Source organism: Aplidium turbinatum, chromosome 4, assembly GCF_918807975.1.
Source record: "Aplidium turbinatum chromosome 4, kaAplTurb1.1, whole genome shotgun sequence".
NCBI lineage: Eukaryota > Metazoa > Chordata > Ascidiacea > Aplousobranchia > Polyclinidae > Aplidium > Aplidium turbinatum.
In genome coordinates, this window is record NC_137475.1 from 2,694,149 (window position 1) to 2,712,970 (window position 18,822).

Here is an 18,822-nt window from a genome sequence, read left to right on the forward strand (position 1 = left end):
ATTTTACACTTCTAAAGGCTTTGAAAGACTCTTTGGTGATTTGGCAATAAACCATTTCTTTTTAATATGAGGCAAGACGTTTTCTTGAAGTGAAGGCAAAGGGATTAGTTGCCTCTGCTACCTCCAAAAATCACAAAGTAAGGTAGATACACTTTGACGAGTCCTTCCTGGAGGCAGAATTACATAAAAATGACAAACAACACAAAATAGATGCAAGGGGCAGCTTGTAATTTTTTGCTTTTATTTTCCAGCGTATTTAAATTACTGTAATATTGTTGCCTACGTCAAAGTTTCAATTAATTTGGAATTACTTAAGCATGCAACAAGTAAAGGTTTACAAGTGAGCAGTTAAGTAATTACTTACTGGAATCCATTCCTAGATTACAGGTATTGTGCTAAAGTTGTCTGCAAAACGATTTACATTTTGAACTTTTTTTAATCTGCAAAATAATTCAGTTAAAAATCGGAACATAAGACACCAACAGGAACTGACAGGACTAACTGTGAAACAGATTGATGTTCCCTGTTTACACTGATACCGTAACCTACTCGGTTTGTATTGAAACCACTTTGCTCTTATGTTTATCACATTTGCTCGGGTTTGCCTTAAATATCATATGTTTAGGTGGTAGACGACCAGACAGGAGATGATTGTTGGGTTCAGATCGGGATAGTCAGTTGGGGGCTTGACTGCGCCCAATCATACAGAGAAAATGGACAAAAAAAGTATTATCCTGGTTATTACACCAAAGTCACCGCTTTCACTGATTGGATATCTAACCACTTATCAGAAGGTTTGAGGAAAAATTTATCTCGTTTTTAGTATAGATAGCCTATTGCGGACTAAACAAATTTTCTTTAAATTTTCAACCGAACAGGGAAACTTGGTCTTGAATTTCCATTTTGCAGTATACGACTTAGTCTTTCATTCTAAAGCATTCGATTAGTGCGCTAACAATAGAAGACCAATATCATTTACTTTCACAAAATGAAGGAGATTTGCGTGTGTTGAATAAAGAAATTAATGACTGACTGCTCTCTGGTGATCTCTCATTGTGGTCCAGAAAGCGTCACCACTATGGAGTGGCGAAAGGGTGCATCCCAGGTCCCAATTATAGCAGGGTGAGCAAGACCTTTTTCGTTACAGAGCTTAACGTAAGAGTAAGAGTAATTATCCAAGAACGCGAAACATCTAATTTTAAACTTAATTGAGCAAGTCTTAAATCACTAGAAAAGGCAATTCATGAATTTTGAGGGCACATGATACTTCTACTTGTTTTTTTTTATCTTTAGTCCTTCAGTGTGAAGCTCCCATTGCTCCTGAGCACGGTTCGGTGGACACGTTGGGAAACGATAGGTTTCACTACAACACAGAAATTCGTTATTTCTGTCAAGCTGGGTACAAATTGATTGGAAATTCTATTGGCATTTGCAACGAAAATCAAACGTGGGGGGAACTACCTGGTTGTGAAAGTAAGCTGTTTACGTCATGAGCAAAATCAAAAGACATAACAGAAAGGCAATTGACAACAAATTAACGATACTTTCATTTTTCATTCATCAAATGCTGGTATTTGCGCAATAATTTACCCTCTTAGGTTTTTATACGTAATAATTTGATTGGGCTTTAGTTTTTTTTCTGCTTTGGTGGTCTTGAGTAAATTAGGAAATGATGTAGGCCAGATTACTCTGTTGGCTTTGGTTACATTTTTCTGTTGGTTTAATTCCGTTCTGTTCATTTTTAAGCAAGTTGAATTTTTTCTTTTGTGTTTCTTTATTACTCACTTTCTCTTCCACCTTACATTTCAAATTTATTATTGCCACTTCCTAGTGTGGAGGCTTGACCTGAAGACCTTGAATGGTCACTTCACAGCCTCCTATTGCTGTTAAACCATCTTAATTTGTAGTATTTGCAAATGAATTATTAAAAGTTGTGTTTGCGTTATTATTCGCGTGTAATACATTTATTACAAACTTTCAGTTGCTGCAAGTTGTGAGTTTGAAGACTCAAGGAATCCCTTTTGCAATTTTGATAACTCTGGTGCAGGATGGGTCAGGGCATTTTCACAGGATGTACCCAATGCCGCCAGAGGTAATTGTGATTTGCTAAATAATTTGCATTGGCAAACGCCTAATGATATTACGAAAAGAAATGCAAATTTGAAATAGTAAGCTACGATGCCAAGTTGAAACTTATAAGCAGCATTTTATAGTGCAATGCCTTTTCTGTTACAGTCAATAGGCTACGTTTGTCAAGTAGCCTATATAGGTTTCAAGATGTTCAAATAAGGTTAAACCATACATGAATTATCGTTCCTAACTTTTTTCTAACTTAACCGTCCTAAAACATATTTGTTTCAACGCTATTGGTGGTTGTATTTATTTATCACTTGTACTATTAGCTTTGTTGTATATTAAACTAAGACATTTTATTGCTCTGTTTATTTTGTAAGAAATCATTGAGTTTCAATTAAGATTATAACAAGTCTAATTTTCAATCTTCAAACAATTATCTTGATCATTTTTGTATTTCAGGTTACTTGGTTCGTTTTACTGCCGGACAAGGAACCATGGAGTCAACTATGACTTCACCAGAAATCCCACAGCAGAACTCTGCATGGTGCTTGAGATTTTACTACAAGGTTGATGATATTAGGGCATCCAGTGATTTCACGGTATCTGCCATCCAACAAGGACGATCAAGGTTTGTGGAGCATAGTCAATGCTACGTCATTCAACAAACAGTTCATTCCATTAATTGTGGTCACCAGCAAAATTTTCTGGTATGAAACTTAGGTTTGAGTTCCACATTTTTCTGCAATTCTATGTTTTTGGCATTTTCTCAACGAGTCAGTTGAATACATCAGAAAATCTTTAAAAGTCTGCTTTGTAATCTTAAAAAATTTCCAAAGCGTGTTGCAATTTCTAAAGATAATTTTCAACCACTTCTTTCATATTGGGTGTTCAAACAGTTTTACTTGCTATTTTAAGAAATGGGCCGTTTATACGTTGTTCAATTACAAATAAAATATAACCTTGGTTAAAATTGGAAACCAGTTTTTTTCGCACCATTGACTGTTACGGTACTAACCACTTTTTGTACTTGTAGTTATTTCGAACTTAATTAAATCAATTTTAGAACAATTAATGTATTTTACCCAAACTCCACCACGCCGTGGATTGAGTGTTGTCATATACTAGTAGACTCGGATCATAAATTTAACAACTACTTGGGCGGACCATAAATGAAATTCTGAATGGAAGTCAGGCACCACCAGACACCATTCGTTCATCTCCGACGCCGACACACCCCATCGATCTGACACTACCAAGACAGGCATGGGTTGCGCCTCAACCGTGGTTGTAACGGGTGTTGGACTTTTCCGCTCCATGCACCAATGGGGAATGGCCTCTTCCTCCTCCTGTGGATGTGGTGCAGAGGAACAAACCGCAGACTACGTCATCAATAACCGTTCCATCTTTAAGCCACATAACAGAGTGGAAGGTTTGCGCCACTTGGATGATGAAATCAAAGACTGGCTGCTCTCTAGTAGCCTTCCAGTGTTGTCCGGGAATATCGTGAACCTGTGGTGGTTAAAGGACAGACCCTCTGCCCAGAGGCTCACACGACGACAACGACAAATTTAACAATAGCAGGATGTAATATTACATCAAAAATACCAGAAGCTGCCTGATTTGATCACAAACAAAATCCTGCGGTTGCATTAAAAATAACTGACTCGTTCATGGTACTGTATTATGTTGACTATACAAGGTGGGCCACATACATAAGTACTGCGTGCCGTGTTCTGTCAGCAGGCCATATGTTCACAAGGCAAGCAGCTTTACATGTGACAAAACTAATGTTGATTTACCACCAATCGAATGCATAGGAATTAGGTACTGCGAAGTTCTGTTGTGTTTGTCTCTGAAGCTGTGGATGCATGTTCGATACTCTGTCGGTCCTACCAATGACTTTTTAAAAGTGTGTTTACTCAAGTTCCTGCTTAGCACACAGCAAAGAAATGGATTTATGATAATCATAAACTCGGTGGATATGACATAATAGTCCTTGAAAAGCGCTGTTATACATATAGTGCTGTATCATCATCCTTTTCAGCCAATAGTAAACCACAGCTGAGCGAAAGCTTATTTTTTGCCTATCCAGTTACAGTGCTGTATAAGAACATCATTAATGATCTGATTCTTTATTTCAGCGAAGTGTGGAGATTTTACGAACCGAGAGAACTGAGATCTCAATGGTTAAGCACAGACATTCTCCTTCAAGCATCGAATGGAATCCTTCAAGTTAAATTCGAAGCAAGACAAAATGTTTCAACTGCACTTTTTCTAGATGACATTGCAATTACTAAAAGCGATGCTTTTGATTGCGGTATACCCAGAAGCATTTATTTAACATGCAATTGGTTTTGATGAGTTTTTTACAAAGTCGTGCAAGCTAATTTTTAAATTAAAAAAATTAGAAAAACTTTAAGCGGAAAAGATGTCAAACATTTCAAGTTGTGTTAATTCGAATTTTTAAGAGTTGTTTTTATTAAAACTTACTACTTATTTAACTTACGTCATAATTTGTTTGTACTGTGACAAAATTCAGCAACGTTGAATTAATCTTAAAATTCCACACTTTAATTATTTAAGTATCTTTTTGTGTAAGTTACAAATTTATTTCACAAACAGATTGATTTTGCCATACTAACCCACACAATACCAGCGCATCGTAGTTTGTTAGTACTTTACAAAGCTTCCTTTTTTCTCAAAAACTCTTTTTTGGAACTGACGTAGTTTTTAAACCCAAAATTTTCATATTTTAAATAGTTTAATTAAGCTAATAGTTTTAGACGCTTGGAAACATTTAATTGTAATGCAAAGGGTGCTATATAATATAAGACAAAAGAAAAATTAAAAGCTGAAAGATATAAATTGTTTTATAATATAATTGTTATAATTTGTTATTTTGTTTTCCAGTCGACGAATGTGCTGGAGGTACATGCCAGAACGGAGCAACATGTCTCAACAGAATTAATGGCTTTAAATGCTTCTGTAGGGATGGATATGAAGGAACAAGATGCGAGACCAGTAAGATTGCTACAAAGGACAGATTTATATGATGAGAATTTTTTTTTCAAGTTTTCTGTTAAAGATATTTTGTGTTATTTCACAAACAGATTGATTTTGCTTTTTTTTCCATAGCCTGCTTGTTTGCAGTGGGTGCAGTGCACTTCTAGACTATTAAGGTCGGGCATAGGCTACTGTATATTTAATTTCTAAGATGTTCAAAGCGTATTTAATGTGTTGAAAAATATTTTGCCGGCCAAGTTCCATGTATCTCACCCTTTCAGGAGATTCTTACATGCTGGGTTAACAAATTAAACAACTTTTTTATTCAAATTGGGGCATTATTTATAATGGAACTTAATCTACAATATTTTATTGTGGTAAAAAAAACCTAAACATTTTTGGGTAACTGTAATAACCAACAGGGGGAGGAAAATTTGATAATTAATATAATTAAGACTCGTGTAGTGATGCTGTTTTATCAACAATGTATTTTAATTTAAGGGCTGGAATGCGTTGTTCCTGAAGATCCAGAATATGGTGCCGTTGAAGCTTCGTATACAGTGCTTCCGCTGCATGGCACTATAGTGTTCCTTTGCCGAGATGGTTTTGAAATGGTTGGTGTTCCAACTGGAGTCCAGTACTCAACTTGTCTCATAAATCGAAGTTGGAGTAATCGCGTTCCAACATGTCGAGGTACCTGCTTTTGCTTTTTATCTACCTATTTTAATTTTAATCTTTAACCAGTAATTTGTTAACCCTAGAAGTCCCAAAAGGGTCAATTGATCCTTTTTGCTTTGTTTCTTCTTAACCATATTAAGGGAGGGCTCTCAAGGTATTCCTTGAGTTAGGGGGGGGATTCCTTGAGTCAAAAATATCAATTTCGACTATCCGGTATTGTCCATGTAAACTACTCTATTTCCAGCTTGTAATGCCACACTTTTCGCGTTGATTTATAGTGCAATGATGTGCAATCAGCGTAAAATTAATGGTTTTGTTTCAGTCATAGACAGAAGCAACTGTATGCAATTTACGCCAGACGCAAATACGTATTTGTACTTGTAAGTAGGCTTATACTTATACTTGTATACTTATACTAAAACAATGAAAACTATTAATACTACAAAAAGTGCTCAATGCCAAGCAAAAAGTCAAAGCAGAGCGAATTAAATCAAATGTAGTTATTACTATCTGAAGCCTTTACAAATTGTTTCACCTAACGGATCATCAGAAGGTCTTATTCAAATAGAATCAGAATAGTTAGAATATAATAGTTTAGAATTTAAATAGAATCAGAATAGTTAGGTGAAACAATTTGTAAAGGCTTCAGATAGTAATAACTACATTTGATTGTATACTTATACTTGTATACTTATACTTGTATACTTATACTTGTATACTTATACTTGTGTACTTATACTTGTGTACTTATACTTGTGTACTTATACTTGTGTACTTATACTTGTGTACTTATACTTGTGTACTTATACTTGTGTACTTATACTTGTGTACTTATACTTGTGTACTTATACTTGTGTACTTATACTTGTGTACTTATACTTGTGTACTTATACTTGTGTACTTATACTTGTGTACTTATACTTGTGTACTTATACTTGTGTACTTATACTTGTGTACTTATACTTGTGTACTTATACTTGTGTACTTATACTTGTGTACTTATACTTGTGTACTTATACTTGTGTACTTATACTTGTGTACTTATACTTGTGTACTTATACTTGTGTACTTATACTTGTGTACTTATACTTGTGTACTTATACTTGTGTACTTATACTTGTGTACTTATACTTGTGTACTTATACTTGTGTACTTATACTTGTGTACTTATACTTGTGTACTTATACTTGTGTAATTATACTTGTGCACTTATACTTGTGTACTTATACTTGTATACTTATACTTGTATACTTATACTCAAATGTAGTTATTACTATCTGAAGCCTTTACAAATTGTTTCACCTAACGGATCATCAGAAGGTCTTATTCAAAAAATCAGAATGTCTTATTCAAATAGATTCTATTTGAATAAGACCTTCTGATGATCCGTTAGGTGAAACAATTTGTAAAGGCTTCAGATAGTAATAACTACATTTGATTTAATTCGCTCTGCTTTGCCTTTTTGCTTGGCATTGAGCACTTTTTGTAGTATTAATAATTTTCATTGTTGTATACTTATACTTGTATACTTATACTTGTGTACTTATACTTGTGTACTTATACTTGTGTACTTATACTTGTGTACTTATACTTGTGTACTTATACTTGTGTACTTATACTTGTGTACTTATATTTGTGTACTTATACTTGTGTACTTATACTTGTGTACTTACACTTGTGTACTTATACTTGTGTACTTATACTTGTATACTTATACTTGTGTACTTATACTTGTGTACTTATACTTGTGTACTTATACTTGTGTACTTATACTTGTGTACTTATACTTGTGTACTTATACTTGTGTACCTATACTTGTGTACTTATACTTGTATACTTATACTTGTGTACTTATACTTGTGTACTTATACTTGTGTACTTATACTTGTGTACTTATACTTGTGTACTTATACTTGTGTACTTATACTTGTGTACTTATACTTGTGTACTTATACTTGTGTACTTATACTTGTGTACTTATACTTGTGTACTTATACTTGTGTACTTATACTTGTGTACTTATACTTGTGTACTTATACTTGTGTACTTACACTTGTGTATATACTTGTGTACTTGTGTACTTATACTTGTATACTTATACTTGTATACTTATACTTGTATACTTATACTTGTATACTTATACTTGTATACTTATACTTGTATACTTATACTTGTATACTTATACTTGTATACTTATACTTGTATACTTATACTTGTATACTTATACTTGTATACTTATACTTGTATACTTATACTTGTATACTTATACTTGTATACTTATACTTGTATACTTATACTTGTATACTTATACTTGTATACTTATACTTGTATACTTATACTTGTATACTTATACTTGTATACTTATACTTGTATACTTATACTTGTATACTTATACTTGTATACTTATACTTGTATACTTATACTTGTATACTTATACTTGTATACTTATACTTGTATACTTATACTTGTATACTTATACTTGTATACTTACACTTGTATACTTATACTTGTATACTTATACTTGTATACTTATACTTGTATACTTATACTTGTATACTTATACTTGTATACTTATACTTGTATACTTATACTTGTATACTTATACTTGTATACTTATACTTGTATACTTGTATTATAGTATGCGAAACTACCAGGAATAACCTATCAAGGCTTTGTCAGTCTGATGATAAAGATTCAAAACCAACCAACCTAATATTCAAAATGAATTACGAGCAAGTGCATTTTTTTTCAGCAATTTATAAATACTGTTTTTGGTACGTCGTACTCGTACTAACAAACGATTGTGTTTGTGGTTTCTCCCTGTAAATACGTGCGTAACTTTTCGTTTAGCTATTGTTTCATCATTTTCTCTCGTCGATATCGACGTACAATTGCAAACTATGTCGTTTATACGATACATATGTCGTGTATATACGATACACGAAATAGCGAAATTTGATCTCTCGACAAGTCTCTAATATTCTTTCCGCATTCGTGGCACCAAGCTGGAAATAATTCACATTTCGATTGGGCATAAAATGGGCGATGTTCAAGCTGGAAAGCACCGGTGAATGTAAATAACCGTCAACAAACGTGGATTCAATGCAGTTAATTACATTATAAAATATCATCAAGTGACCAAGTGTTTCTCCTTTCAATACGCGTATTGTGCAGTAAATAGCGTTTCTGCTTCAATAATATTTTAGTGAGGACTCAAATGTAAAGTTATTTTGTTTGTATTTACTGGACTGTAAACAAGTATTAGCACGTTTGATTATGCGTGATGATGGCTGAAATAGTAGGCTATGTGTGTAGCCTACATCTTATATGCAAGGCTGAAGTTATGGCGTACTGTGGTTTATTTACTATTTTTTTGATTTGCAACGTTGAATGGGCACCTAAGTTTCGATAATCGAAGTAATTTCAAAGCAAACATTTTTATCTTTGGTCTTTTACAACTACAAATATCATTCGTAGAACTGAATGATGGGTTAATAAATTATCCTTAACTTCTTGCCTGATTATAACAAGATGTAAGAACAAATAGGAAGAAGAGCTGTCGAAATACGTCAACCAACCCAGAGAGAAAAATTGACCATTTGTACGTCGAATCCACGTCTTTAGTCGTTGAATCGACAAAAAAATGGCCGATTTTCCAATGGAAAACAAGCACATAAAAACGATTTTATTTCTGTTTGTTTCAATTTTACGTCGATTTTACGTCGTTTGACGTTGGATCTGCGTAACAATAGCGGGTTTTGAAAACAGGAAAACACGATCAAATGCAAATGAAAGCAGAAGACGTTGATTCTATTCAATGCCGTATTACAGCGAGCGAGTTATATCGATTGAACATCAGCGTTACATCAAAATCATTGAACAATAACCACGGTTTGTTTTGTAGTGGCATGATACAAGCTGATAGAGTCGGTTTACAATGATGCGTAGCGGCCACCCGTGCTGTGAAATCTTTTATTTGGCATCACAACACTCGACTAAATTAATTTTTCTGGTTGTTCTGGCGCGCCAGTGTAAACCAGCTTATCCTTATGCGTGGTTTGTGCACCGTAACCGTTGCGGCTGAGGGTGAACTTCTTTGCGGTTTAGGAAAAAAATGCGCCACTGTTACATTATTACAACGTTGCTTCAAATAAAAAAGCTCCATTAGCTATATACTGTATGCGTTTCAGAGTGAAAAACGAAACATATCACGCTGTTACTCAATCTACACGCTGCTACACAGCTCGTACAATCTGTCATATTTATGTTGATTCAACGTCTAGCAATGGTAGAACTAATGCCAAACTTATCGAGTTTTCGAGCTGGGTATAAATTACAACGGTTTGCCGATGTTTAGAACAATCCAATTAGCGAAATCAGGAATTGTTCATTTACCACGTTTCTGCAGAAACAGATGCAAAACAAAAACGTAGTGCGAAAATGTAAAGTTACAGACTTTTCGCATTCTATACCGATGAGTTACGTCATTCTACATTGGTTCAACCATGATGATAATAATAAGTCAAAGCTAAAACAGCAATGTGCTGTTCTAAAAGTACTCATCTTTTGAAACATAACAATAAGCGATGTCTACTTGTGCAATCATTGGAGGTAGCTAATTTTATGATAAATCAAACTCGTCTGACGTTGATTCGATGTAAGAAGCTTACAGGCTATCGTGTCCTACAAGCATTCTCTCATCGCAGACTTGTCGATTATTAAATCGATTCAACAGCTGATGACATTGAATCGATGAAAGCATGGCACTTGCTGCCATCAGGCTTGTACGAGGATAGAGATATACCATTCACAGCATTATATATTACTATTGCCCAATTTGTAAAGTGATGCGTTTGACCATGATTTGACTTGTATTAGACCACTTATCTAGTTCGAAATTCTTTCATATACATATGCGCATTCATTTTCAAAATACATTCCATCAACATATTGTTGGAGAGACATCTAAAGACGAAAAACTGATAGACAAAGCAACCAAACTTTGAAGTAAGTTATTCCAAGAAGAATATGTCCGTTGCGTAAAATAAATGTTTTTTTTTTTCAGTCAGAGACAAAAGTAACTGCTGCATGCAATTTACGCCAGACGCAAATCTGTAATTGTTATCATGCAGTCTCTTCACAACTAATCCAATTACTCGCGCGATAAGGTCATTAGGCGACTCCGCTTGGCGGCTTGGTGCCTATTAATAAACGAGCGATGATCTGTCGCTCTTTTTATAAAAGAAACCAACCAAGCGCAATCTACTCTCACTCCAGGAGCAAATCAATGAAATATTTCAAGGTACATGATAAAAACAGTAGAATATCTCTCAAACCGAATCAGGTACAGCCACGAAACTTTAAATACGTTTAGCCAAGTAATATTTAGGAAAAATCAAGAAATTTCAGCTTATTAGCACGTATGCCCATTAAAATACAATCGTTTGAAATTGGCGCGGGCACATTATGCCAGCCCCAGTCTTAATACGATTAAATAAACAAAACATAGGCTACATAACATAGCAGGTTGATATTTTTTGACTTTTCTTATTTTGATTATTACACACTCCGATTGAGTAGGGAAAAAATTCGATGAAAACAATTGTGCATTTTTGTCCAGATTTACGTCAACTACCAAAGGAGTCAATTGACCCTTACGACTACTTCCTTGCATAAAAGCTCCCAAAAACATTGTTACACAATAACTTATTACGCAATAAAGACTGCCAATACTTGCTCAGTGGTATTATTCAGCCAGTGATAATATTTAGATCTGATAATGAGCTTCCTGTAGCACTTCCAGCAGTGATATCTATAACTACGGGATTGGAAACTCTTTGCAGAGTTATACATCAGTGGGGTCAACATATTACTATGACTGCAGAAGAATTGTTAAAATAAAACACTGTTTGTATCAACTAAAAGATGTATAAAATTCAATTTTGCAATAACAATAAAAATTATACACTCACATCAAAGCTTATATGATGTATAAAAGTTTAAAACCACGAATCCAAAAAATAAAAGAATGCAAAGAATCGAAAAATTTCCTGTTGTTCTTTAGCATTTTTCGTATTGCAAACAGATCAGAAGTAAACAACGAGGAGTGTTCAACAATCAGTGAAATGTGTTGTCGTAGGCTTTTATGATAAACTTATTCACAGACCAAGTAATAACGAAATCAATACGTTTAAGATGTCATAAGAACTAAAACTATTACTCGGTTTTGAAATTATTTAGCAGCAAACGAAATACGACAGGATTGCACAAATGGAATACAAACACATTAAACAAACAAGGCAAGTGCATACTTTACAGTTTACGGCAATTGCATTGATTGTTACACTTTTCCTTGTCTGTGTACTACTTGCTATTTTTTAAGGTCAACTTGTGTAAACCTTTATCACAACGACGCAAGAAACAGTGACTCTACTGGTGTATAAAAGTGTTTTTAGTTCCACAGAGTTTCCAATGCCGACGTTGTTATAGATATCCCTGACTTCCAACAAGCAATTGCAAACATCTATTGTTCAGTAATTATTTCCCTGTATAATAAGACCTATAGCCAAAGCTACGGCTTTCAAACCTCCTTTTAATCAGATATCAAACAGTAGGCTAGTCCTGTCTAAAATGTCAATTAAATATCGTTTGATCACACAATTGAACTCCTTTGTTGTCAACTGATTTAAGATACACTTAAATTAGAATTATTTCAACAGCAAAGTGTCTAGGAAATTGTTTTCAAGCAATATCAAGGGCTGGGGTCAATTGAATCCTTTGGTAGTTCTTGAATAAAAAATATCCGGTATTTCTAGGGTTACCTTTGTGGTGCACAAGCAAGAATTCAATTCTCAGATGTAATCCCAAATAATTAATTTCAGTGGTTTATTTTCAGACAGCCACATTTCTTGTACTCAGACTGGTGATTTGTGCTACTTTCCATTTTCTTACAAAGGAAAGCTCTTTCACACATGCACAAATACGGATAGCGGTCGCCAAAGGTGGTGTTCGTTGGATCCAATATATTCAAGTGGACGATGGGATTATTGTGCCCCCTGCCCAAGTAAGAACGCCAATAAAGTTTTAACGGATGTCAAAATACTCCATGCAATGTTTGCAATACTGGACGACGCACACAAAGCGCTCCTTTTGTTGCACTTTTGTGTGATTGTAAGTTACCCTTTCGTAACAAACATCTCTCATCAACATAGTTAGTGCTTGATCTCCACTGTAAATTCACAACTCACGAAGTTGTAGGCAACATCCTATCCGGGGTGTCAAGAAAAACTGTTGTCATCTAAAATTTGTTTTCCGAAAGTCAGAAATTCCATTAGCCACTTTATACCACAGTTAATGTTTTTAAAAAAAGCAACTTGTGAAGTAAAGTTATTTTGTGGAGTGGTAAGCTAAACTAGATTTCCTCATTTGCACGTCATCAACGAGCTTCTTACTTGTGAGATAGTTGGCAGCTTCTGCGCAATGCATTGCAATGTCACAAACAAAAAACAGAAAGATGTTTACAATAATTGGCTTACATACTCATGGTAGACTAAGTTTATTTTATAATAGAAAGAATACTGGAACTTTCTATTAATCAGTTGATGTTGTAAATTATCTTAAATTATCTCATTATTATAGCCCGTACAGACGGTTGTTGGTTAGTAAGCTAGGCTAAATAAAAAAAATGTGCTAGTAAAAAAGAATCTACTTTAATCTAATTAGTTTAACATTATTTGCGTTTATCACCAAATGGCGTCGTTTTGTATGTTTTAACCAACCTCAGGTAGGCAACTTCAGTACGTGACAGTTTTTGTTTCAACCATGTAGGCCTACTAACTGTGAGATAATGCGAGTTTTAAGTGATTTATTGAATTAAAAGTTTCGCTCACAGAACAAGTAGAATGTTTCCAGGTCGTTGGAGTGAGTGGAGTGCATTCTCAACTTCATGCAGCGTTACTTGTGGACGAGGTTTTGCGAGGAGATCGAGGACGTGCAATGGAGTGGAACTACCTTCTCCTTATTGTCAGGGGAGTGTGGATGATTTCAGGCCTTGTGTACTGCATGATTGCCCATCGGCAGATGGCGGTAAGAAAAGCGATTCTTCTTTTTTAAAGAATGCTTCTAAACTGACTATTGCTTGATTGAATCTTTATCCTCGGACTGAGAAAGCTTCTTTGAAACCTTCATCCTGATAGTTTGGCATACTTGTAATTGCTTTGAACCATTGAATCAGGGCATCGGTCACTGAGCTTGACAGAGTGAAGTTTGCAATTGTTAAATTGTTGTAAATTATTCCACTCACTATGTGCTGCTGAATGGAGAACAGTCCTGACATGAGTTTCCTAAGCGCACACTTCAAGAGTCGAACCAGCGCCGCTTGATCTTGAAGTTCTTATCTTGCAGTTTAAACTTTCTTTTCTACTTTGCGGTCCCTCAATTAAGAACAGCTGATGTAATGCTTTCATTTGCTGTTTTCAGCCTATTGCCGTATTCAATCGACTGAGTGAAAATAGATTGTTTGATTGAGCAATTGTAGGAATCTTTCTTCTCGGATTGAGAAAGCTCCTTTGAGAGTTAATTCCTGGTAGTGTCGCATACTTGTAGAGGCTTTTGACGCAAGCCCGGTGCCCGGTCACTGAGGTTGACAGAGTGAAGTTTCCGATTGTTGAAGTGTTATTGTCTGTAAGTTATTTCATCCACAAGGTGCCGCTGAATGGAGAGCAGTCCTTATAATGCGTTGCTGAAGCGCACAACCAGAGTCGAACCACTCAAACCAACTAGAAATGGTAAAAAATTGCTCCTAAAGGAATAGTTTTTATTTGTAGGCTAACTATTAAAGTAATTTTTCCATTAGACCTACGATCCTGAATACGTGATAAAATTATCTTTGAAGAAAATCTAAAGTTACTTCTCCCTTGCTATAAAAACGGGCGATCATAAAACTCCTGCTTGTCACCGTAGCCTACAACCAAACGTTTCAGGGAGAAAGCAATTACGGTACCTGCAAAGTAAACAAAACAGCATTGAAAAGTTTGGTTTTGACCTAAGATTCAATGAAGATCTTATTTTGTAAAGCTCAGTGGAGTGAATGGGGCCCCTGGACTTGCCGTGTGACTTGCGGGCTATCAAATAAAAGAAGAACCAGAAATTGCATTACAAGGAGACGTGCACTTTCAACCGAATGTCCTGGACGCTCATGGCAGGGAGGAATCTGCAATAGACCGTCATGTCCGGTGCCTGAAGTTGGTATGCGGAGAACAAAAGTTTAAAGATGTTTTTTATTTATTGTTTTACCTGTTGTTAGGCATGCAATCCCACTCAGTTAAAATAGCTATTTGTACATCGTTTCAAGCTCTACTGCCACTTTGAAACAATCTAAACCACTAATTTTACTGCTTTGATGAATCAGCATTTTGACAAAGTTATAAATAACTTTTCTATTTTTCCAGAGCTCTTATATTGCCTATGGGCTACAAGTAGCCTAAGCTATAGAGCAGGGGTGTGCAACCTTTATTACAGGAGGGCCAGATATAAATAACTGGGTGAAACCGCGGGCCGCACGTTTATTTAACATATGGTTTCTAGTAGTTGCAGGAACAAAAATGTATTTTTTTTGTTGTTCATGTTATTCTTATGGCATTATTAGGGGTTATCTCTTTCCAAATATAATAAGTCAAGACGCATAATTTTCTAAAGAAAACTGCTTTTCAAATTTATTGTCACACCGACTTTATTTTCAGTTCAGTGAGAAATTGGCAGCTGGTTTTTTTTCCGACTGCTTTTTCTCAATTAACTTTAATGAAAGTGCTCGCAATTCGAAGTTCATTTTCCAAATGTTCGTCTGTCAGAACCGATCGATAGGGAAATTTTATGACAACCATTTTAGAAAAAAATTGTTAGCACAAATACGTTGAGCCAAAAAGAGCCATTTTTGAAGCCATGAGTTATTTTAAAAGTGGAAAGTCACCCTGTTTAAGACGTTTTCGGTAAAAATCGCCAAGATTCATTTATGAATACTTTGCTTTCAAATCCGTTTTCCCTTGAAGATCAATCAGTTCAAGTTGGGTATCAGCTGGTGCTTTGTGAATGTCTGTCTTGAATGGCGAAGAGAATATATCAAACAAATGTTCATGAGATTTGAAGTCCTTGAAACGAGCCAAAAATTCATACAACAATTTTTCAAGTTGGTCTGCAAATTCAGTTTTTTCTCAGGATGCATTCCATAGTCTCTCAAAGTTGGAAAGTGGAAAATTGTTTCTGTCTGTATGTGAGCTTTCCAAAGTCGTAATTTGTTCATAAAGTCTTTTATGTGACCATACATTTTTACGTTCCAAATGATTAAATACAATGGATTTGCGGTCACCGGTGGAGAGTTTCTAAAATGGCTGGGCTAACAGAAGGTGTTAAATTTGCAATAACTTACAATAATCCACTCCACAATGAATTGTTAACACGTAGGCCTATCAGACTAAACTAAATTATAAACACGTTTCGCGGGCCGCGCACAATTCAAAATTGGCACATCTTCGCGGGCCGCACAGATTTTCTTCGCGGGCCGCATTTGGCCCGCGGGCCGCACGTTGCACACCCCTGCTATAGAGTACAAATAAAAGTTGAAACAAAATATTTAGTCTTGTAGCCTATATCTATGTACAGTAGGCCTACACTGATATACTTGTTTAATTATTATTAATTGTTTATATTGGTTTAGTTATAATTGTTTAGCGGGCAGTGGCTTTCTGTGACTTTTGTGCATTTGCAGTTTGTGCAATATTTCGTTGTTTTGTTTTGGATATGGACAGCTTTGTCTGACGTAAAAAATAAGCTAAATTATTCGCAGTTGACTTTATCCTTATGCATCCAATTGATCGATTTTTAGAAGTCTCAGGAAGTTTAATGCTCCTTTGTCTACATTTACACAATCTACTTTATCATGAGTTGTTCTTGTTATTATATCAACTTGTGTTTAGTCGGCACAAAAGTCTACCGCTTCATCCGGCAAAGGTTTACGTATGCAGAAGCGAAAACCAACTGCGAAAGTCGAGGTGGAAGGTTGGCGGTTATAAGAACAGAAGATATCCAAACTCAACTTTATACTGAGATGAGAACCATTCCAGACGTTCCACAGTATTTCATTGGAATGACTCGCAGGGATATCGATGCATGGCATTTTATCGATGGGACAAGAGTTCCTTTGCCCAACCAAGAAAGTGCCTATCAAAATTGGAATGAGGGAGAACCGAACAATTTCAGGGGCGACAACAACTGTGGGATCATCAACCTCAACAATGGCCGCTGGAGTGGATATAGTTGTAATAAATGGTCGGCCTCTATTTGTGAACGAAATAACTCATGAAGCCTGCCTTATAATAAATGAAGCATTTGTTGTGCATTTGTGCACCTTTTGTTTCATTTTTGTTTACCATGTCTACCCAGTGACATATGCAAAAATGTTTATGGAAGAAGGCTTCAAAACAATTCTATGACACTAGGTTAAACAGAACTGTTTTATATGGAAACTCATTTTTACAGAAACGAAAGTAGATTAAATGCGTGCGGGGATTTGTAATTTAGAAAATAAAAGACGCCATAGGCCTACTTGAATTTTACCCTTGTTTGAGATCATCTGTGGTGCATATGTATGTGTCCGAGTGAGAATCGAACTTCAAATTTAATGAGCATTTGTGGTCTTCTCCGACTTGAGTGGGAATCGAACCTCGGTCGAGATTGTACTACAGGGTCCATTATGACGTTCTTACCTACTCGGCCACGTCTCAAGACATTGAAGCTGTTGTGAGGTAAAGGTGAGTAGGCTACCATACTTGATCCCAGGGATATCTAAAGAGGGAGATACGAAGGCTTTACGCCTGACAGTAGAAGGGCTTCTGTTTATCATAAATATTCCCTGTTTAGGCTACCGTAAAATCACAATTGGCACCGATAGTAGTTTAATAAATTTTGTTATGACAACCTGCATTGCGCTATTAGCATCAGGTTTGGATACTCACTGCATGCTCATGGTTAACTTACTTGTTAATTCAACTAAGTTACCCATATACTTGCTTTACATCTAGCCTACCGCAAAATCTTTGTTAAGAAAAACAGCTTACTGGTAACTTTTCAACTGTCTTTCCAAACAAGTATTCTTTAAATATGCTCTATATATGTAACATTTACTAACTGTCGTCTGTAGCTGACTGTAACAGCTGCACTACAAACATTCTGCAATTTTGAAAAGAACTGCATGCTTTGCGCGCTACAAACTACCGCCCTAGTAATGTCCTAAGAATAAGGCAATCGCTGTGAGCCTTCGCATCTCCTTCTTTAGATATTCCTGCTTGATCCAAGCACTGGGGGAGGAGAATTAAACTAAGGTTCTCATTGCAAGCTTACTAAGCCATTGGTAATGAGAGTAGGGTGGCTATAGCTCCTTTTCTCTCGGCCGCATTCAGAAACTACGCCTACCCAATTTATTTCATCTTGGATAGAGGAAAGCGGTGTTTTTCAACAACTAAGCTTAGCTTGAGCTGGAAGTCGAACCAGAATTATATAAATAGAAAGCAAGAGCCTTGTCTTCTGCCCCATTCCACCGCAGATAACTGCAGTCTTATTCCGTTCAATACAATTCTTCTATATTCACCTAGGCCTACATAGAATATTAGCAAATGCTTTGTATCGTTTCTCTGTCTTCCATAACTGAAAAATCGTCAAAAAACGCGCCTTACCACAGACGAACGTTTTCTTGGCAATTCCTATGACTTTAGCGGTTTAATCGAAATCCGCTAGTCTGATACCCTTGGTGTTTGTACAGAGGTGGCATCAGTATTTTTGCTCCATCTACAAATAGTTAATGGGCCTACTTTACATTAGGCTATAGGTTAAGATCCAAAGCTAATAGTTGGTTCCTACAGGCCAATTTTTCTAAGATTATGAAGAGCTGAATTTGTGACATCCCAAAAGCAACATAAGCATTGGAGCTTAAATAAAATCATCCTAAAGCCCCATCAAGAAAGCCACCATCGTAATATCGTCAATGACCCCTCCCAATTTTATTGATAATCATGA

General features: G+C 35.7%; 1 protein-coding gene across 1 annotated transcript in view; it reads left to right on the forward strand.

The window, feature by feature from the left end:
- Window positions 1–17,350, forward strand: part of LOC145768361 (uncharacterized) — a 38,451-nt gene extending 21,101 nt beyond the window's left edge. Inside the window, exons 11-21 of the mRNA XM_082579842.1 lie at window positions 626–794; window positions 1,294–1,473; window positions 1,982–2,092; window positions 2,536–2,704; window positions 4,218–4,393; window positions 4,987–5,097; window positions 5,581–5,772; window positions 12,653–12,820; window positions 13,669–13,842; window positions 14,833–15,003; window positions 16,728–17,350. Of these exons, the coding sequence (XP_082435968.1) occupies window positions 626–794; window positions 1,294–1,473; window positions 1,982–2,092; window positions 2,536–2,704; window positions 4,218–4,393; window positions 4,987–5,097; window positions 5,581–5,772; window positions 12,653–12,820; window positions 13,669–13,842; window positions 14,833–15,003; window positions 16,728–17,113 (2,007 nt within the window). The 3' untranslated portion in view covers window positions 17,114–17,350. The remainder of the gene's footprint in view (window positions 1–625; window positions 795–1,293; window positions 1,474–1,981; window positions 2,093–2,535; window positions 2,705–4,217; window positions 4,394–4,986; window positions 5,098–5,580; window positions 5,773–12,652; window positions 12,821–13,668; window positions 13,843–14,832; window positions 15,004–16,727) is intronic.
- Window positions 17,351–18,822: the final 1,472 nt, after the last annotated feature.